General features: G+C 48.2%; 1 protein-coding gene across 1 annotated transcript; it reads left to right on the top strand.

The window, feature by feature from the left end:
* Window positions 1-1,687: 1,687 nt before the first annotated feature.
* Window positions 1,688-19,377, top strand: nipal2 (NIPA like domain containing 2; the record flags this gene model as incomplete). The annotated part of the gene is made up of 10 exons (XM_084444718.1): window positions 1,688-1,756; window positions 2,589-2,757; window positions 7,204-7,263; window positions 11,334-11,459; window positions 14,506-14,598; window positions 15,001-15,136; window positions 15,482-15,570; window positions 15,812-15,875; window positions 18,825-18,922; window positions 19,280-19,377. The coding sequence occupies exons 2-10, from the start codon at window positions 2,601-2,603 to the stop codon at window positions 19,375-19,377; spliced, it is 921 nt and encodes a 306-aa protein (XP_084300844.1). The 5' UTR covers window positions 1,688-1,756; window positions 2,589-2,600.
* Window positions 19,378-21,087: the final 1,710 nt, after the last annotated feature.

Here is a 21,087-nt window from a genome sequence, read left to right as displayed (position 1 = left end):
GATTTATTTATAAATCAATCCATCCATCCATCCCTTGTCATCCGCTTATCCGGGGTCGGGTCGCGGAGGCAGCAGCTCCAGCAGGGGGCCCCAGACATCCCTTTCCCTGGCAGCATCAACCAGCTCTGCCTGGGGAATCTTTAGCCGCTCCCAGGCCAGTGCGGAGATGTAATCTCACCACCTAGTCCTGGGTCTACCCCGCGACCTCCTCCCAGCCGGATACACCTGGAACACCTTCCTAGGGAGGCGCCCAGGAGGCATCCTCACTAGATGCCCGAACCACCTCAACTGGCTCCTTTCGATGCAAAGGAGCAGCGGCTCTACTCCGAGTCTCTCCCGGATGACTGAACTTCTCACCCGATCTCTCAGGGAGACCCCAGCCACCCTCCGGAGAAAACTCATTTCGGCCGCTTGGATCCTTAGTTAAATCAAAATATTCAGAAACTAGAAATGGTGCTTAAGGAACGCAGACCTCCGCCCATGAATGCGTTTCATCGCTCTGTGCACACGTGCGTGTGAGCATTATATGTTTGATATTGCTGCATTCGTTAGGTCGAAAGCTTGATGCCAGTCCAAACCCAGTGTCTCTATGACCTTCCCAGATTGAGTTATGGCTGTTGCACTTATCCTGAACCTAAAAAGCACGATCACAAACTAAGAAATATCAGTTTGTTCTGTGAGACGCAGCACTGAGCCACAATGGAGACAATCGGTGCTTCAGGACATTTTGATAAGGCTATGAATGCACTGGCTGTATGCCTGTGTGTAGAGAGCTACGGTGTATGTATTTACAGTAGAGAGCTGTGTGTGTGTGTGTGTGTGCGTGTGTGTGTGTGTGTGTGTGTGTGTGTGTGTGTGCGTGCTTGCGTGCGTGCGTGTGTGTATGTGTGTATGTGTGTATGTGTGTATGTGTAATGGGATCAAGGGGAACTGTGGCTGTCATTATTACTAATGGAGGCTGCCCACCAGCACTGTTCCTCTGACACACACACACACACACACACACACACACATACACACACACACACACACATACACACACACACACACACATACACACACACAGACAGATACAGACGGACAGACAGACACACACAGACACACAAACACACACAGACTAACACGCGCACACACACACACACACACACACACACACACGTCAGAGAAACAGTGCCCCCCCCCACTGACCCGAACAGAACACTGATGTTCTTTGTTGTGGTGGTAATGTCAGGGAGGACAGCAGGGGGAGGGGTGGTGGTGGTAATGTCAGGGAGGACAGCAGGGGGAGGGGTGGTGGTGGTAATGTCAGGGAGGACAGCAGGGGGAGGGGTGGTGGTGGTGGTAATGTCAGGGAGGACAGCAGGGGGAGGGGTGGTGGTGGTAATGTCAGGGAGGACAGCAGGGGGAGGGGTGGTGGTGGTAATGTCAGGGAGGACAGCAGGGGGAGGGGTGGTGGTGGTGGTAATGTCAGGGAGGACAGCAGGGGGAGGGGTGGTGGTGGTAATGTCAGGGAGGACAGCAGGGGGAGGGGTGGTGGTGGTAATGTCAGGAGGACAGCAGGGGGAGGGGGGGTGGTGGTGGTAATGTCAGGGAGGACAGCAGGGGGAGGGGCTTGTCGGACGCGCTGGAGGTGCGGAATGCTGGAGGTGTCGTCTTACATCTGTTTATTGTTGTTTTGGCCCTGCAGACGTATCTGGTGGGAATCATCATCTCCATATGTGGGAACGTGGTCATCAGCGTTTCTCTCAACATACAGGTAAGGGTCTGAGATACCCCTACCCAGTACCTCTTAAACCCCTACCCAGTACCTCTTAAACCCCTACCCAGTACCTCTTAAACCCCTACCCAGTACCTCTTAAACCCATACCCAGTACCTCTTAAACCCATACCCAGTACCTCTTAAACCCATACCCAGTACCTCTTAAACCCATACCCAGTAGCTCTTAAACCCATACCCAGTACCTCTTAAACCCCTACCCAGTACCTCTTAAACCCATACCCAGTAGCACTTAAACCCATACCCAGTAGCTCTTAAACCCATACCCAGTACCTCTTAAACCCATACCCAGTAGCTCTTAAACCCATACCCAGTACCTCTTAAACCCCTACCCAGTACCTCTTAAACCCCTACCCAGTACCTCTTAAACCCATACCCAGTACCTCTTAAACCCATACCCAGTAGCACTTAAACCCATACCCAGTAGCACTTAAACCCATACCCAGTACCTTTTAAACCCATACCCAGTACCTCTTAAACCCATACCCAGTACCTCTTAAACCCATACCCAGTACCTCTTAAACCCATACCCAGTACCTCTTAAACCCATACCCAGTACCTCTTAAACCCATACCCAGTACCTCTTAAACCCATACCCAGTACCTCTTAAACCCATACCCAGTACCTCTTAAACCCATACCCAGTAGCACTTAAACCACAATGAGGCATTCAGGAACTCCCCTCCCCAGATTCATGAGGTCACCTATTGTTTTTCTTCTATCTGAAATGAGTGTGACTAGGTCTGTGTGTGTGCTTGTGCGTGCGTTCAGCTGACTGTGTCTTTCTGTCTGTATTCTCCCGTGTCCGACAGAAATATGCCCACATGCGGCAGGCTCAGCGCGGGGCCGAGCCCTACTACACCTCGGTCCTGTGGTGGTTCGGGGTCGTCCTCATGGGCGTGGGAGAGCTGGGCAACTTTGCGGCCTACGGCTTCGCCCCCGCCTCTCTCATCGCGCCGCTGGGCTGCGTGGCCGTCATCTGTAAGCTCCGCCCTCTGCTCCTACACGCACGCCTGTGTGGTTGACCATGCCGCAGCAGCAGAAGTTATGGGTGCACATGTTTTGAAACCCAGGGCAGCATAGGTGTGTGGAGTTCTCACTGTTTCTAATGGCCCTAAAGTGAAAACCCACGTTGAGTCACTAAATATAATTGCCAACTAAGTCTCTTGGTGGCAAAGCCCTATCACCTTGGTGATGGATTTGGTTTCTAGCCAATCACTAGAGCCCGGATGGGGCAGGTGGTGCCACCTGGACAGGGTAAACAAACTAATTGCAGGTTAAATATTGAGCAGCTTCAGGTCTCCTCTCCTCTCTTCTCTTCTCTTCTCTTCTCTTCTCTTCTCTTCTCTTCTCTTCTCTTCTCTTCTCTTCTCTTCTCTTCTCTTCTCTTCTCTCCTCTCCTCTCCTCTCCTCTCCTCTCCTCTCCTCTCCTCTCCTCTCCTCTCCTCTCCTCTCCTCTCCTCTCCTCTCCCCTCCCCTCCCCTCCTCTCCTCTCCTCTCCTCTCCCCTCCTCTCCTCTCCTCTCTTCTCTCCTCCTCTCCCCTCCACTCCTCTCATCTCCTCTCCCCTCCTCTCCTCTCGTCCATGGTGACTCATGTTTATTAATGATGGCTATTAGTAGGCCTTGATGTTTTCGTTGGAGAGGGAGGGAGGGAGGGAGCGAGGAGGGAAGGGTTGTATGCCAGTGTTGAATACTGAAATCAGGGAGAGTGGAAAGGCATTCAAAGTCGTATGGATATCAACCGTGGTGTCATGCTATCTGAATCCGTGTGCTCTCTCGGGTGTTAATACTGCACCTCTCGCATGACGCAGACAGAGGCCAGGGAGAAGAGGCCAGGGAGAAGAGGCCAGGGAGAAGAGGCCAGGGAGAAGAGGGAGAAGAGGCCAGGGAGATGAGGCCAGGGAGATGAGGCCAGGGAGAAGAGGCCAGGGAGGCCAGGGAGAAGAGGCCAGGGAGAAGAGGGAGAAGAGGCCAGGGAGAAGAGGGAGAAGAGGCCAGGGAGAAGAGGCCAGGGAGAAGAGGCCAGGGAGAAGAGGGAGAAGAGGCCAGGGAGAAGAGGCCAGGGAGGCCAGGGAGAAGAGGCCAGGGAGGCCAGGGAGAAGAGGCCAGGGAGGCCAGGGAGAAGAGGCCAGGGAGATGAGGCCAGGGAGAAGAGGCCAGGGAGAAGAGGCCAGGGAGATGAGGCCAGGGAGATGAGGCCAGGGAGATGAGGCCAGGGAGATGAGGCCAGGGAGATGAGGCCATGGGAGATGAGGCCAGGGAAATGAGACCAGGGAGAACCAGGGAGATGAGGCCAGGGAGATGAGGCCAGGGAAATGAGACCAGGGACTGTGGACTGCTCCCGAGGGACTCTCACCATCTCTGATATAACCTCAATCAATCAATCAATCAATCAATCAATCAATCAAAGCTTTATTAGTATAGCGCATTTCATACCCAGAGGCAACACAATGCGCTTTACGCAGCTAGCTGTGTGCCTGCCTGCACTCGTGTGTGTGTGTGTGTGTGTGTGTGTGTGTGTGTGTGTGTGTGTGTGAACGAAGTTGCCATGGCTACCTGTTAAATCTCGCCTGTCCCAGAGGCAAAGCAGAAGAGGGTGACATGTGAAGGGATAGAAGAGTTACTGAATCGCTGTGTGAGCTGTTCGCCATCTGTAGGTGATTTGGGTGCCAGGCCAACTCTTCAGCCTGTATTCCTGAATGGTTCATCATGGATCTGTTGACAGGAGTCTTCCGCGTGGATTTAGAGGTGTTAGGGTGAATGGAGACTGTGTTCAGCAGGGGTCTGTGTTCAGCAGGGGTCTGTGTTCAGCAGGGGTCTGTGTTCTGTGTTCAGCAGGGGTCTGTGTTCAGCAGGGGTCTGTGTTCAGCAGGGGTCTGTGTTCTGTGTTCAGCAGGGGTCTGTGTTCAGCAGGGGTCTGTGTTCAGCAGGGGTCTGTGTTCAGCAGGGGTCTGTGTTCTGTGTTCAGCAGGGGTCTGTGTTCAGCAGGGGTCTGTGTTCTGTGTTCAGCAGGGGTCTGTGTTCAGCAGGGGTCTGTGTTCAGCAGGGGTCTGTGTTCAGCAGGGGTCTGTGTTCTGTGTTCAGCAGGGGTCTGTGTTCAGCAGGGGTCTGTGTTCAGCAGGGGTCTGTGTTCAGCAGGGGTCTGTGTTCTGTGTTCAGCAGGGGTCTGTGTTCAGCAGGGGTCTGTGTTCAGCAGGGGTCTGTGTTCAGCAGGGGTCTGCAGCCTCGCCTGCTCACTCATGTCCCAGAGGGACGCTCTGGTTGCGCCTCGTCTGTTTGAGGCTGGGTGACTGTGCGTCTGTGACTAAGGGGAATGTGTTTGAGGCTGGGTGACTAAGGGGAATGTGTTTGAGGCTGGGTGACTGTGCGTCTGTGACTAAGGGGAATGTGTTTGAGGCTGGGTGACTAAGGGGAATGTGTTTGAGGCTGGGTGGCTAAGGGGAATGTGTTTGAGGCTGGGTGACTGTGACTAAGGGGAATGTGTTTGAGGCTGGGTGACTAAGGGGAATGTGTTTGAGGCTGGGTGACTGTGACTAAGGGGAATGTGTTTGAGGCTGGGTGACTAAGGGGAATGTGTTTGAGGCTGGGTGACTAAGGGGAATGTGTTTGAGGCTGGGTGACTGTGACTAAGGGGAATGTGTTTGAGGCTGGGTGACTGTGGCTAAGGGGAATGTGTTTGAGGCTGGGTGACTGTGTGTCCGTGACTAAGGGGAATGTGTTTGAGGCTGGGTGACTGTGTGTCCGTGACTAAGGGGAATGTGTTTGAGGCTGGGTGACTGTGACTAAGGGGAATGTGTCTGGTGCATCGTGGGTAGAGTCTCAGACGGAGCGGCCGCGCTTTGATCCGCCCTGTCATGCATAATTCTGTCTGCCTGCCTGTTTACTTGTCTGTCTGCCTGCCTGCCTGTCTTTCTGTCTGCCTGTCTGTCTGTTTACTTGTCTGTCTGCCTGCCTGTCTGTCTTTCTGTCTGCCTGTCTGTCTGTTTATGTGTCTGTCTGCCTGCCTGTCTGTCTGCCTCCCTGTCTGTCTGTCTGTCTATTTGTCTGCCTGCCTGCCTGCCTGCCGGTCTCTTTATCTGTCTACTTGTCTGTCTGTCTGTCTGTCTGTCTGTCTGTCTGTCTGTCTGTCTGTCTGTCTGTCTGTCTGTCTGTCTCTTTATCTGTCTGTCTGTCTGTCTACCTGTCTGTTTCTTTGTCTGCCTGCTTGACTGCCAGTATATATATATATTTGTCTGTCTGTCAATCTGTTTGTCGTAACTATGTTTGTCATCATAGCTCCACGAGAAACAATTTGGTTCTTTCCTCGGAGGAGAAAGACTAATCCAAGATTCAGCTCATGTGGAACTGATTGCTTTTCAGTTCCAAGATTGCAATAACCTTTTCCGAGAGAAGGGTCTTAATTGCTTATTAATCTTTCAGTAATGTGAGGATATTGGAGACATCTTAATGTACCCATTTATCTGTGGTTGTGTTGTGTGTTGTGAGGAGGTCTGTCTTGCTGTCGGCTCAGAACATACCTTTCAGGGGTGACTGAAGAGACAAAATGGAACCTGTTGATTTTATACGGTGCTTCTTAGCTGCTGGATATGTAATGGTGTTACACAAATCTGCTCTGTGTTCAGCTGGGGTTGGTCTGGACCCAGATCTGCTCTGTGTTCAGCTGGGGTTGGTCTGGACCCAGATCTGCTCTGTGTTCAGCTGGGGTTGGTCTGGACCCAGATCTCGGGGAGGTGGATGAAGGTTAAATCCCAAACGGGTCGTTTATAGAGAGTCTGTGGGGGTGTGCTGGGATGAGGCCAGGCGCCAGTTTGGCGGCTGGCGTGGGCGACGCTGGGCAGGGGGACACGGCGGGCAGAGAGATGTTCCTGGGACAGAGGAGAGATCAGCTAGGCAGAGAGATGTTCCTGGGACAGAGGAGAGATCAGCTAGGCAGAGAGATGTTCCTGGGACAGAGGAGAGATCAGCTAGGCAGAGAGATGTTCCTGGGACAGAGGAGAGATCAGCTAGGCAGAGAGATGTTCCTGGGACAGAGGAGAGATCAGCTAGGCAGAGAGATGCTCCTGGGACAGAGGAGAGATCAGCTAGGCAGAGGCACAGGGAGATCTACCACAGTTAAGTACACTGGACTAAACGTTAAGGCAACGATCTGGTGATGAGCGGGAGTGAGAGGCAGACCAAGAGCAAAGGAGACACAGAGAAAACACACACACACACACACACACACACACACGCACACACCACAGAGACAGGGCAGAACAGGGTCATGGCAGATGACAGATATCAATTTCACGCTGTAGTCTAGGTCACAGTGAAAGAGTGGTGTTCTTGTGCTTTGAGTTCTTTGAGAACAGGTTTCCAAGTTTGTGAGCTACATGATATCTTTTCCTGATGCCATGTCGTGTAAATGAACGTGTTTCTGTTTGCAGGCAGTGCGATCATCTCGGTGGTGTTCCTGAAAGAGACCTTGCGCGCCTCCGACATTATCGGTAAGCACACACAACACAAGCTCCAGCCCCAGGACACTAAATAGTGATTCTGTCATGGAAATTATTCATAAACAGCTCAAAGAGATAGCCCAGATTCTCAAATGCATAAAACTAGGATTTCAATCAACCTCTGCAAAAGGGGAAAGTTTCACAAGCAAGACACAAGTCTGTGAAAAGTCTCCCCGAAGTGAAACGATCAGACAGCACAGCTGTGTTTTATACTGGAACTTGGATGAACCCCTAAACATGAATGTATCCAATGGAAGTATAGTCTTTATACAAGATGACAAGATGAACTTTAATAATCCCAGAGGGGGGTTGGGTTACAGCCTCTCAACCAATCTTATTTAGCGTGATACCAGAGATTTTCTCTCTGGTATCATGCTGAGAAAGAGGAGCTATTATCTTCTTGTTGCCCCCACCTAACTCCTTCCTGCAGAGGGGTTATCAAATATTTAGTACCGCTGAAACACTCCTCTGAAGGCCCTGCTTCACTGTTTAAGGAATTGTAAAAGATCAAAGACTTGTTTCAATTATCTCTCCAGACAGAAATGTTGATTAGAAGGGGAATTGGGGGTTGAAATTATACTTCAATACAGTTATGCCTATGGAGAGCAATACTTTGATGTTAATAGATTTAGTTCCTGTTAAAACTGTCAAAAACATAACACTGAATTGACTTTACTCACAGAGGGCGGATAAACAGGAGTGTTCTTAGTAGCTGTGCGCTTATGTCTAAGGGATTAAAACCAAACATGTACTCTCCTACTCTGTCTTGGTTGAACAGTGGAGTTATTTAGAGAGTAATGTCTTATTCAAATTATTCAAAACCATTCCACCAAACTAGGCTTGTGTGTGCTTGTTAATGTGTGTGGTCGCTGCAGCGCGGCTGTTCTCATCCACGGAGCATGACTTCTGTGCAGTCATGACTACTGTACAGTCTGGGGCTGCAGGAGGATGGAGTCCTCAAGCCGGCTCTGGAAGCGCCACCCTCAGTGTAGTTGAGGGTATATGAAGCTTACCCACTTCTGTTTTATGGACATATACCCACTTATTAACTACCACTAATGTAAAAACTGTGCAATTTCAGCAAATGTACAACATGGTTTTTCCTCATCTCTAAGGTCTCCCATACATGAAATGGATTCTTGTATAAAAATATTTTACTGCAAATGTGGTGAAATTGTACTATACTCTTATACACCCCCAAACTAAAAAAAAGCTCAAAATGAAGCCTGGTCGTATGGGGATTGAGGCACACAAACTCATGTACATTCACAACGGAGTTGTACTCTACCAACTGGGTTCCAGAGCCGAGGCTTGGCCACATGGCTGACGCCACACTGCAGTCTGGTACAAGGCTCTTCACACGGTGCTGGAAGGCATCTTCCGTAGGAGGTAGATGTGCAGCTGAGGAATCTGTTGTAGATGCAAGTCTGTATCTCAGTTCATCCAAAGTGGTGCAAGGACGGCCATCCTCTCTCTTCTTTTGGCCATACAGGAGGAGGGCATCATTTCTTGCCACAGGAACAGCCTCCTCCAAAATTGCCCACCCCTTTTAAATCCCTCAGATGGGTCTTGAGTCTTGTAAACGCAGTAGCCTTCCCTATTCTGTACAAGCTGCTCGTGTTATCACAACCTGTGAGGGCGTGGCATGCAGGCAGACATGCACAAAATGCTGCACCAAGCTTCTTTGCAATGCAACAGACTGGGACGAACCTCTCCCTTGGGCCATGTCCAGAGGGCATGAACACTTGATGATCCAAACATTCCTTTGCTGGAATAATTGACGAGCAAAACCAGTACGTCTGTATCATCACATCTGAGGATGACCCGAGAATGTGACTGTGTGAGGTGGATTGAGTATCAATCTGGTGTCGGCCTCTTCCTGGTCACTATACAGATCTGTCAAGTTATCAATACCTGTCTTGCTGACCACCTTGACCTCCTCCTCCATGCCAAAAGCCCCCTGCCAGAATGACTCTGTTCTAGTAGATTCTACTGGGCCCTGTATCGGCTATGTAGTTGCTTACAAAGCAGCATAGAGCAGCCTTGTTACCACTGACCTTGAGGTCTCTTCTGTAGTTTGGACCATTGGCTTTGCGTGTGATGATATGTTTAGTACATAGCCTAGTTGTTGCAGTGGAGACGTGATAGCCGATCACTGCTGACATATGATTTATGGTCATGGTCAACCTGCTCCATACTTTTTCTCAATACGTCTGCAGCCATATGTAGTATTTGCCTGTCAGCGAGACCTTGACTTGGCTGTTGTGTCTCACAGTCTTCTGTGAAAGCTGTTGTCTCTTCTGGCTTTTCTTGGAAGTAGCTTCTCTCATTGCATATCCCATGGGCACACTTTAAGAGCATACCGCATCTGACTTTCCAGCTCGTTCAACAAATACCAGCCTGTGCTTGTAATACTCTATGAGCTTTTCCTTCAGTTTCCAGGATGTATATTTAGTGTGTTGGACCGTCTCATCTTCTTCCGCAGACCTCAAGGTCTTCAGTATGTCATCATAACTCTGACTCAAGGAGTTTAGTGTCATCACTTTCATTTCTTTACAGAATACTGTTTTGTCAATGACTTCAGTGAGCTTAATAAAAGCTTAGTCATAGATACTGGTCTGCTTTTCTGATTCTTTTTTCCGTCTGGCAGCTGCTATATTTCGTTCAGAGATGTAGTGTCCAAGGCAGCTTTTATGATATTTGGCATCATACGCAAAGAGATCACACATGAGATTATACACATGTACACTATTGTTGTTAGGACTAGGAAATAAGGTAATTGTAACTTGCTCTGTGGGTTAATTACTTTTTAAGAGTTAAGCTAGCTAGGCTAAGGGCTTAACTAGCTACTTCTAGCTACTTTCTTGCTAACTACTTAAATTATGGCAGGTCAGCTAGCTACTTAGAACTTAATTTGGCAAGGTCATTCTCAGCTTTTTCACATTCCATAATATTTGCAATGATTTACCTGTCAGGCTATGAAGAAATGGTATCCATGTAGGCAGTAACAGAGATGCAGACCGAGCAAACGGACCCAGTTACTGTTGTAGAGCCTCACACCTGTGATGAAAGCATTAATCGGTTGTGTCTGATCATTGCACTGCAGCCAGGCACACCTGATTAATCACTCCATTCAATAATATGGGACAGGAAATAAAGATACCCACCTCATTTCAGGAAGTAGTGGAGCTGTGAAAATATGTATTTCTTGCCAATATGCCTGCAAGCATGTAGGCCTGTCATTAGTAGGCTACCTCTACTGTAGGCCTACATTTTCCTCTGCCATACTGTTGAAATTTCGTTTTTTTTTTTATTTGGGACACTTCTCACATTCACTCAAGTGAATTTATCGATATTTTTCCACCCCAGATAATGATACTAATGGGTGTGATACTGTAGATTTCATTAGGACTATTTACATTTCCCCCCGTTTGGGACACCTTATATGTTTATTGTAATAACTCCGTAAGTATACAAGCTACCTTCATACAATTGACATTGCTGGCTTCAGTAGTAGCACACCTTATATGTGTTGCTCTGACAATCCATGACAGAATGACTAAAAAGTAAAGGAGAACATTCTACATAGAGATTCAGATTTTAAATTTCCGCCTATTGTAGGTATGTGTTCAAATGTCTATATCTCCTGTTTGCATAGAGATATTTACATTCTCTTTTTTCTAGTATGTAGAGGCATGTCCTGGTTTCCGGCGTGCCAGGTATTACAACTCTCAGAGCTTCCATTGTGAATGTACATGAGTTTATGTGCCTCAATGCCCATACGGCCAGGCTTAATGTTTTGTGGGGTGTATAAGAGTATATATCAATTTCACCACGTTTGCAGTACAATGTTTTTTTATAGAAGAATCCATTCAATGTATGGGAGACCTTAGAGATGATGAAAAACCATGTTGTGTTTGGTTCTACCTCCGGGAGGGGTATCTCAAAATTTTGAGGCCATTGTCAGTAGCCTAGCCCACATCCTCAGCGACCGCTACCCCAACAACGTGAGCGTCACCTGACCCCGCCCCCTGGTAACCATCTTCCTGTTCTCTCCTCAGGTGGCATCCTGGCGATGGTGGGGACCTACATCTTGGTGACCTTTGCCCCCCATTCTTCCAACCACATCACTGCCAGCCTGATCCAGAGATACACCGTCAGCTGGCACTTCCTGATCTACCTGGTCGGTGCTCCTCTCTGACTCCGCCCTCCTGAGTTATTCGGCATCCCAAATCCCCCCCTCCCCCCTGAAGCGTGCATTCACTTTCAAAGATGTTAAAGCATCGTTACGGTGAAATCGACTGTCGGCTTCTAATGCTCGCCAGCTGTGTTGGGCAGGTGCTACAGTTTACATGTATGCATGCAAGGGTCTTTGTTGTAGAGTAAAAGTAGTCCGGGTCACTGGGAACTCAGGGTAGTGATGTGGCTGGTCAGCGGCAAGGTTATTATAGTTCATGAACACTAACGAAAACACGAAAACTAGGTGTGAAAAAACATTTTAGTTAACTGAAATAGAATTGGGGCAAAGGACACCCGCACACCAAAAGTTATTTGGAGCTAACAAGCTACAAAAAACATGAGGCTGAAATCTGGCAAAGAAAATAGTCCCTTTATTCAGGACATCAGAGCAAAAACATTCATGCCATGGTACATTATAATAGTGAAAAAACTTCTGAGGTGAAAAAATCCATCAATCCATCCATCCATCTTCATCCGCTTATCCGGGGTCGGGTCGCGGAGGCAGCAGGTCCAGCAGGGGGCCCCAGACATCCCTTTCCCTAGCAGCATCAACCAGCTCTGCCTGGGGAATCTTTAGCCACTCCCAGGCCAGTGCGGAGATGTAATCCCACCACCTAGTCCTGGGTCTACCCCGCGGCCTCCTCCCAGCCGGACACGCCTGGAACACCTCCCTAGGGAGGCACCCAGGAGGCATCCTCACTAGATGCCCGAACCACCTCAACTGGCTCCTTTCGACACAAAGGAGCAGCAGCTCTACTCTGAGTCTCTCCCGGATGACTGAACTACCCGATCTCTCAGGGAGACCCCAGCCACCCTCCGGAGAAAACTCATTTCGGCCGCTTTTATCCGTGATCTCGTTCTTTCGGTCATGACCCATCCTTCATGACCATAGGTGAGGGTGGGGACGAAGATAGACCGGTAGATCGAGAGCTTTGCCTTTTGGCTCAGCTCTCTTTTCGTCACAACAGTGCGGTAAAGCGACTGCAGAACCGCACCAGCTGCTCCGATTCTCCGGCCAAACTCCCTCTCCATGGTTCCCTCACTCGTGAACAAGACCCCCAGATACTTGAACTCCTTCACTTGGGGTAAGGACTCATTTCCTACTCGGAGCGGACAGGCCACCGGTTTCCTGCTGAGAACCATGGCCTAAGTCTGAGGTGAAAAAATACAATAAAAATACTATTTTTTTCACCTCAGCACTTTATTTTTTCACGGAGTGAAACAACGGGAAGTCACAAGATCAGGAGGGTCTCACGAGGCTAGCGCAGAAGAGAAAAAAAAAACTAAAACTAATAAAAACTAATTTAAAACGAAGCATTTTCCCAAAATAGAAACTAAACTACTGTAGCAAACCTGCCTTAACTACTGTAGCAAACCTGCTTAAAAGACGAATTCAAACTAAACTGAAATTGAAAACAAAAAGTTAAAACGATATAAAAATAAAACCTAATGAAAAAAGCAAAACTATTCTAACCTTGGTCAATGGTATCAAGGTGGGTTTCCTGTCTCTGCTCTGTTCCAGTCACCCTGGTCACGGTCACCATGGTCACGGTCACCCTGGTCACAGTCACCCTGGTCACGGTCACCCTGGTCACGGTCACCATGGTCACAGTCACCCTGGTCACGGTCACCCTGGTCACGGTCACCATGGTCACGGTCACCATGGTCACGGTCACCCTGGTCACAGTCACCCTGGTCACGGTCATCCTGGTCACAGTCACCCTGGTCACGGTCACCATGGTCACGGTCACCCTGGTCACGGTCACCCTGGTCACGGTCACCCTGGTCACGGTCACCCTGGTCACAGTCACCCTGGTCACGGTCACCCTGGTAACGGTCACCCATCCATCCTCCCCATCATTTCTCACATCGTCCCCGCCAGGAAAATCTGTCATATTTATTGAGTGTCTGCAAAAGAAAGAAAAGAAAGACAAATGTGTTGTTTTAACAGAAAGGCAGTGAGGGCGACAGATCGATGTCTGAGAGATGTTCTGTCTTTGGTCCTGGTGAAAGGAGCGCTGAGATAGAACGCTGTTCTCCAGCCCGGGGAATGACTGACTGAACGAGCGGATGTACGAATGGAAGCCTCTAGAATACTCATCAGGGTATTAGGCGGTTCCCGGCTCCAGGACCGGGTCATTAGCTGATGATTATTCAGTGGAATACCGGGAACAGACGGATGTTTTCCTCGCTCCCCTCTCCTTCCTCCCAGCTAGACTGGAGCTCTCTGCAGACCATCTCCCTCTGTAGCCGCTAGCTACCCATTAGCATTTTGGAACTCATCTAGAATACAGTGTCGTTATTTCTTCTTTCTTAGAAGGGAAGTTATTTACCCATGGAAAACAAAAAGGAAATGGTGGAATGAGCCTGATAGTCAAACGTTGGTGTCCTGTTTGACCAAGTTCTGACCATGTTTTGATATGACTGGCCCTCCTAGCTGGGCGTCATTAGGAATGCTGAACCAGGACTCAGGGGCCGGTTCGTTAATGAAGCAAGCAGCATCGCGTTCCTCAGACAGGGCTGTTAGTGTCAGTTAGAGCGCTGTGTTCTCTGCACTTAGTCACACTGATCATACATCCACGTTTGCTCTTGGAGTGACGGGAGACGAATGTTAATTGCCTCTTTTGTGCGTTAGACAGGCTTTCAGGTTTTAGTGTTACAGATGAGCTCCATATAGTTGACTGTTGAATAGAATTACCTCTTTGACTTTGTCTGAGTTTTTTAAAGGGCTGTTTATGGAAATCCTTTGACTTTGTGTGAGTATTTGAAAGGACCGTGTATGGAAATCCTTTCTGTATGTTTTTTATTGTTTGTGTCACCCTTTATCCTCCTCTCTTTCTCTCTCCTTCTCTCACCTTTCTCCTCTCTCTCCTTCTCCCCCACCTCTCCCCCCCTCTCTCTCAATCTCTTTCTCTCCCACTCTCTCTCCCTCCCTCCTCTCTCTCCCTCCCTTTCTCCCTCCCTCTCTTTCTCTCCCTCTCTGTCTCCAGCTAGTAGAGGGCATCCTGTTTTGTATCCTCCTCTTCCTGTACAAGATCAGGAAGATGAAACACATCGTGATCGTGCTGCTGCTCGTCGCTCTGCTCGGTAAGGAGGAGCGTCTTCTCCTTGGGGGCAGAGCTCGGTAAGGAGGAGCGTCTTCTCCTTGGGGGCGGAGCTCGGTAAGGAGGAGCGTCTTCTCCTTGGGGGCGGAGCTCGGTAAGGAGGAGCGTCTTCTCCTTGGGGGCGGAGCTCGGTAAGGAGGAGCGTGTTCTCCTTGGGGGCGGAGCTCGGACAGCTAGATCAAACCTGACAGCCCTGGCGGCGTTTAACCCCACGGCCAGCGCTGGAAGCATCACGACAGTCTGTCAGTCGTGACACGACGATGACAAATTCAGGACGGGTTGCCAGGCCAGACGAGCGGAGATTAGTTGCACCGGCACACATGAACTCCTGATGTATAAATAGCAGACCCCCCCCCCCCCCCCTGTCATCTCTGTGCCCCTGTAGCCTCCCTGACCGTGATCTCCGTCAAGGCGGTGTCCGGCCTGATCGCAGAGTCGGTGAAGGGCTACATGCAGCTCAACTACCCCATCTTCTATGTCATGCTGGTCGTCATGGTGGCGTCCTGCGCATTCCAGATCAAGTTAGTCCCGCCTCCGCAGTTTTCATATCCCGAGACCGTTATTGATTCACATTCTGAGGCGTTCCGTCATTGTCTGTGGGCAGTAGTTGGAAATAAATGGCATTACCTAACAATCCCGTCCGCCGAGAACACAAACTCCACACAAATTGTGTTTTCCAATTCCAGAGGAGCATTGGAAGAAAATGTGGTTTGCAACAAAATTGGACACCTTGTCTGTATGAAAGTGGGTTTGTAGTTAGGATGATTCATCACCGTGTGTGGCCTCAGACCGAGGGGGGGGGGGTTTCTTGTTACCCTACATGGGCGGGACAGCCTCTGTGACCCTCCCTCTCTCACCTCTCTCAGGTTCCTCAATCAAGCCATGAGAATGTTTGATGCCACAGAAGTCGTCCCCATCAACTTTGTGTTTTTCACTGCCAGCGCCATCATAGCAGGTATGAGAACCAGGCCTGCGGATGCTCATACGCTTCACACTGACATGGTTATGCTTTTACCATGCGATCGGTCTGTTGTCATATTGTTGTACTGTCATATTGTGTATTTCTGCAGGAATTCATTCATTCACTAATTGATTAATGCATTTATACATTCATTCATTCATTCATTCATTATGGTATATTATATTAAAATATGGTATAATATATGAAATATATGATGGTATATTTTGTTTTTCAGGAATAGTATATTACCAGGAGTTCTATGGATTGGCTATGCTCAACATCTGCATGTTTTTCTTTGGGTGAGTAACCAGAAACAGGCCAACAGTCCTCTATACACAACTGAACTGACTCCAGGCATCTGAAGCAGTAGATCTGAATTAACCATGGAGATATAGCAAGAAAACCCTGGTTATTATTATAATTAATAATTATTATTATTATTATGGTAAATGGTAAATTTACCATTTACCATATTATTATTATATACATTTTCAGGACCCTTGTTAGCTGCTGTTGTGGCTCAAAATCAAATCAAACTTTATTTGTATAGTGCATTTCATACCCAGAGGCAACACAATGCGCTTTACAGAGAACAAGGGAGGTGGGCATACGACCCACCCCTACATATTCCAGAGGGAAGCAAAAAAACAGTTTCACCCGGGGGCCAGAAAAGTGAGCTGTAAAAATTCTTCCCTGACCCCTCTCAACAAGGCGATCGAGCAAGTGCTAGTCTTTCTGCTAGAACCGCCAGTGTTCAACTTGCAGCACAAATAGACGTTGACCCTCTGTCTGTGATGTTTCTGACCTGTCTGTGATGTTTCTGACCCTCTGTGATGTTTCTGACCTGTCTGTGATGTTTTTGACCCTCTGTGATGTTTCTGACCCTCTGTCTGTGATGTTTCTGACCCTCTGTCTGTGATGTTTCTGACCCTCTGTCTGTGATGTTTCTGACCTGTCTGTGATGTTTCTGACCTGTCTGTGATGTTTCTGACCCTCTGTGATGTTTCTGACCCTCTGTGATGTTTCTGACCTGTCTGTGATGTTTCTGACCCTCTGTCTGTGATGTTTCTGACCTCTGTGATGTTTCTGACCTCTGTCTGTGATGTTTCTGACCCTCTGTCTGTGATGTTTCTGACCCTCTGTGATGTTTCTGACCCTCTGTGATGTTTCTGACCCTCTATGATGTTTCTGACCCTCTGTCTGTGATGTTTCTGACCCTCTGTGATGTTTCTGACCCTCTGTCTGTGATGTTTCTGACCCTCTGTCTGTGATGTTTCTGACCCTCTGTGATGTTTCTGACCCTCTGTCTGTGATGTTTCTGACCTGTCTGTGATGTTTCTGACCCTCTGTGATGTTTCTGACCCTCTGTGATGTTTCTGACCCTCTGTGATGTTTCTGACCTGTCTGTAATGTTTATGACCCTCTGTGATGTTTCTGACCCTCTGTCTGTGATGTTTCTGACCTCTGTCTGTGATGTTTCTGACCCTCTGTGATGTTTCTGACCCTCTGTGATGTTTCTGACCTGTCTGTGATGTTTCTGACCTGTCTGTGATGTTTCTGACCTGTCTGTGATGTTTCTGACCCTCTGTGATGTTTCTGACCTGTCTGTGATGTTTCTGACCTGTCTGTGATGTTTCTGACCTGTCTGTGATGTTTCTGACCTCTGTGATGTTTCTGACCTGTCTGTGATGTTTCTGACCCTCTGTCTGTGATGTTTCTGACCCTCTGTGATGTTTCTGACCCTCTGTGATGTTTCTGACCTGTCTGTGATGTTTCTGACCCTCTGTGATGTTTCTGACCCTCTGTGATGTTTCTGACCCTCTGTGATGTTTCTGACCTCTGTGATGTTTCTGACCTGTCTGTGATGTTTCTGACCCTCTGTCTGTGATGTTTCTGACCCTCTGTCTGTGATGTTTCTGACCCTCTGTGATGTTTCTGACCTGTCTGTGATGTTTCTGACCTCTGTGATGTTTCTGACCCTCTGTCTGTGATGTTTCTGACCTCTGTGATGTTTCTGACCTGTCTGTGATGTTTCTGACCCTCTGTGATGTTTCTGACCTCTGTGATGTTTCTGACCCTCTGTCTGTGATGTTTCTGACCCTCTGTGATGTTTCTGACCCTCTGTCTGTGATGTTTCTGACCCTCTGTGATGTTTCTGACCTCTGTCTGTGATGTTTCTGACCCTCTGTGATGTTTCTGACCCTCTGTGATGTTTCTGACCCTCTGTCTGTGATGTTTCTGACCTGTCTGTGATGTTTCTGACCTCTGTGATGTTTCTGATCCTCTATGATGTTTCTGACCCTCTGTGATGTTTCTGACCTGTCTGTGATGTTTCTGACCCTCTGTGATGTTTCTGACCCTCTGTGATGTTTCTGACCCTCTGTGATGTTTCTGACCCTCTGTCTGTGATGTTTCTGACCCTCTGTGATGTTTCTGACCTCTGTCTGTGATGTTTCTGACCCTCTGTGATGTTTCTGACCCTCTGTGATGTTTCTGACCCTCTGTCTGTGATGTTTCTGACCTCTGTCTGTGATGTTTCTGACCTGTCTGTGATGTTTCTGACCTCTGTGATGTTTCTGACCCTCTGTGATGTTTCTGACCTGTCTGTGATGTTTCTGACCCTCTGTGATGTTTCTGACCCTCTGTCTGTGATGTTTCTGACCCTCTGTGATGTTTCTGACCTCTGTGATGTTTCTGACCCTCTGTGATGTTTCTGACCTCTGTGATGTTTCTGACCTCTGTCTGTGATGTTTCTGACCTCTGTGATGTTTCTGACCTGTCTGTGATGTTTCTGACCTGTCTGTGATGTTTCTGACCTGTCTGTGATGTTTCTGACCTGTCTGTGATGTTTCTGACCTCTGTGATGTTTCTGACCTCTGTGATGTTTCTGACCTCTGTCTGTGATGTTTCTGACCTGTCTGTGATGTTTCTGACCTGTCTGTGATGTTTCTGACCCTCTGTGATGTTTCTGACCTCTGTCTGTGATGTTTCTGACCCTCTGTGATGTTTCTGACCCTCTGTGATGTTTCTGACCCTCTGTGATGTTTCTGACCTCTGTCTGTGATGTTTCTGACCTCTGTGATGTTTCTGACCTCTGTGATGTTTCTGACCTGTCTGTGATGTTTCTGACCTCTGTGATGTTTCTGACCTCTGTGATGTTTCTGACCTCTGTGATGTTTCTGACCTCTGTGATGTTTCTGACCCTCTATCTGTGATGTTTCTGACCCTCTGTCTATGATGTGTTTCAGCTGTCTGCTCTCTTTCCTGGGCGTGTTCCTGATCGCCAGAAACAGACAGAAAATCATCCAGCCAGAACAAACCTTCATACCCATGGGTCAGATCCCTGGTAGGTTGCTCCTCCAATCTCATCCGTTTGCAGTCTTCTCTCACTCTGCATGAAAAGTATGCGTTAAGTGAGACAGATACCATGTTTGAAAGAAAGATGGAAACAAATCCACATTCCACCAGAGAAAGTGATCGTACCTCCTCAGCAGTGAAAGCCCTCTCCAACGCTGGGTATTGTCTTTGTGAGGGGAAGAGACTGCCTGTCTGCTGTAGCTAGCATGGTGGGGCCTCAGTGGTTCAACCCCGTGGGCTACAGTGATGAATCCACATTCCAGTGAGTTGGTCTGTGCCTAGTTTGGTCTGGAAGCAGAGCTGCAGATCCGGTCATCTCAGAGCCTGGTTGTCTGCGTGCGCACAGGGAGAAGACACACAGATAAGGTCCAGCCGGAGAGCTCAACCTACGGATCCGTGGCTGCCACCCCGTGTAGCAGAGCGGAGAAAACAGAGGATTCCTAACTTCAACCTCTATGTGTTTGTGCGTTGTTTGTGTTTGTGTGTTGTTTGTCAGTGCACATACCACATTCTGTGGGACTGTTGAAGAGGGGAGATGGTCGAGAGACGGTCATAATAAGTGCCTCTCTCTCTGTTAATCCCAGTAGAGCTCACTAACTTTGCTGTGGAGGAATAGACAAACTGGTTGCAATAAATGCAAAATCTCGGGATCAAAACCTAATGCAAAACAGAGCCCAATAGGTATTTTTCAAATATGAGTTCATGTTTTTACTTTTTATTTAACTTTTATTTAACTGGGCAGGTTATAACCTATGATTATTTGCAGTGACAGAGGAGGACAAGCAGGGTTGAAATGCTTACAACAGCATTTAAAATGCACTAAACATGGTCCCACTAACAGCTTTCTCAACTCATCTTTTTGATATACCCTCTGTGATAACTAAACACATTGTTTTGAAGTCTCACTTCTGTTGAGACTCTTCTCCGTAGTGTAATAAAAAAAAAAACTGTAATCTGTTGTATAATAAACAGCGAAGTTATTTAAAGTGTCTTGAGCTGAAATGCTGTCTGGTAAAGCAGGAGCACCAGCGCCCTCTGCTGGCAGGACTGCACAGGAACACCGCACATCTACAGGAACCTGGCTTGCACTCACCATTTCAAAAGCCATTTAATTATAACAGAAACAAACTACAATCTGTTGTGTGGACCGAATGAATGAGACTTGGTCAGACTCTAATTCTACAGCTCATCTTTATTCATAGTGTTCCAAACCCAGCAGGCTGAAGTCTTGAGCCTTGTCCCGATATCGTGAGAACGCCATGCAGCAGAAAAACTGTGATGTTGTTAGAACACTGACAAGGCGGGTTACAATACGCCTGACACGCCACGGGTATTTAAACATTAGATTGAGGCTTGGCTAGTCATGTTTACCTTGGGTAAACCTCCACACACACACACACACACACTGCAAAGTTCAGTGTTGCTAAGCAACAGGGCCCTTGCACAGCCCACCTACACATTATGGTATAAGTGGGATTCCTCTGCCACCAAGTACAGAGAAGTGAACAGGTGTCACTACGTGAGGACACACACACAGGTGGCCAATTAAAGATCAAGTGCACTTACATTGTTCTACATCTCCACAACCACTCAGCAATTTAAAAGCCCTTAGAAATCACACTTGGATGGAGTGCAGCACGGATATTTTATTGGCATCAATTCAAACAATGGAACTGAAATCTTTAACAGTCTAGAGTTGATCTTTCTGACTGAACCAAAACCACGTTGGTGAGAACTAAGGAAATGGCCACGCAACAGAGCGCGATCATGAACAAATAAGGAACTGATGAGTACAAAGGCATCCGGGTGTGAACCCTGAACAATATCAACCAACAGAAAACCAACAGCCATCCCTGTTCAGCTGAGACCTCGAAACACGTCTCATCTCAGTCAACACGTGCAAATTCAAAAATGGAACACGCGTCCTATATTGCTCTCATAGCGCATGGATGCAGGAAAGGAACTCAACACAAGGCACCATTATTTTTGGGTCAGAGATCACTTCAGTCTCACACACCTTCAAAGCTGTCTGGATTCAGGACTCAACCCTAACTCAACCCTGTAGCATGACTCAACCCTAACTCAACCCTGTAGCATGACCCTCAACACGCTCAAGAGGTCGGAGAGGACAATCCAGTCTGTAAGCAGCGTTAT

Source organism: Borostomias antarcticus, assembly GCF_949987555.1.
Source record: "Borostomias antarcticus genome assembly, chromosome: 10".
NCBI classification, from domain to species: domain Eukaryota; kingdom Metazoa; phylum Chordata; class Actinopteri; order Stomiiformes; family Stomiidae; genus Borostomias; species Borostomias antarcticus.
This window is presented reverse-complemented; position numbering and strand designations above follow the sequence as displayed.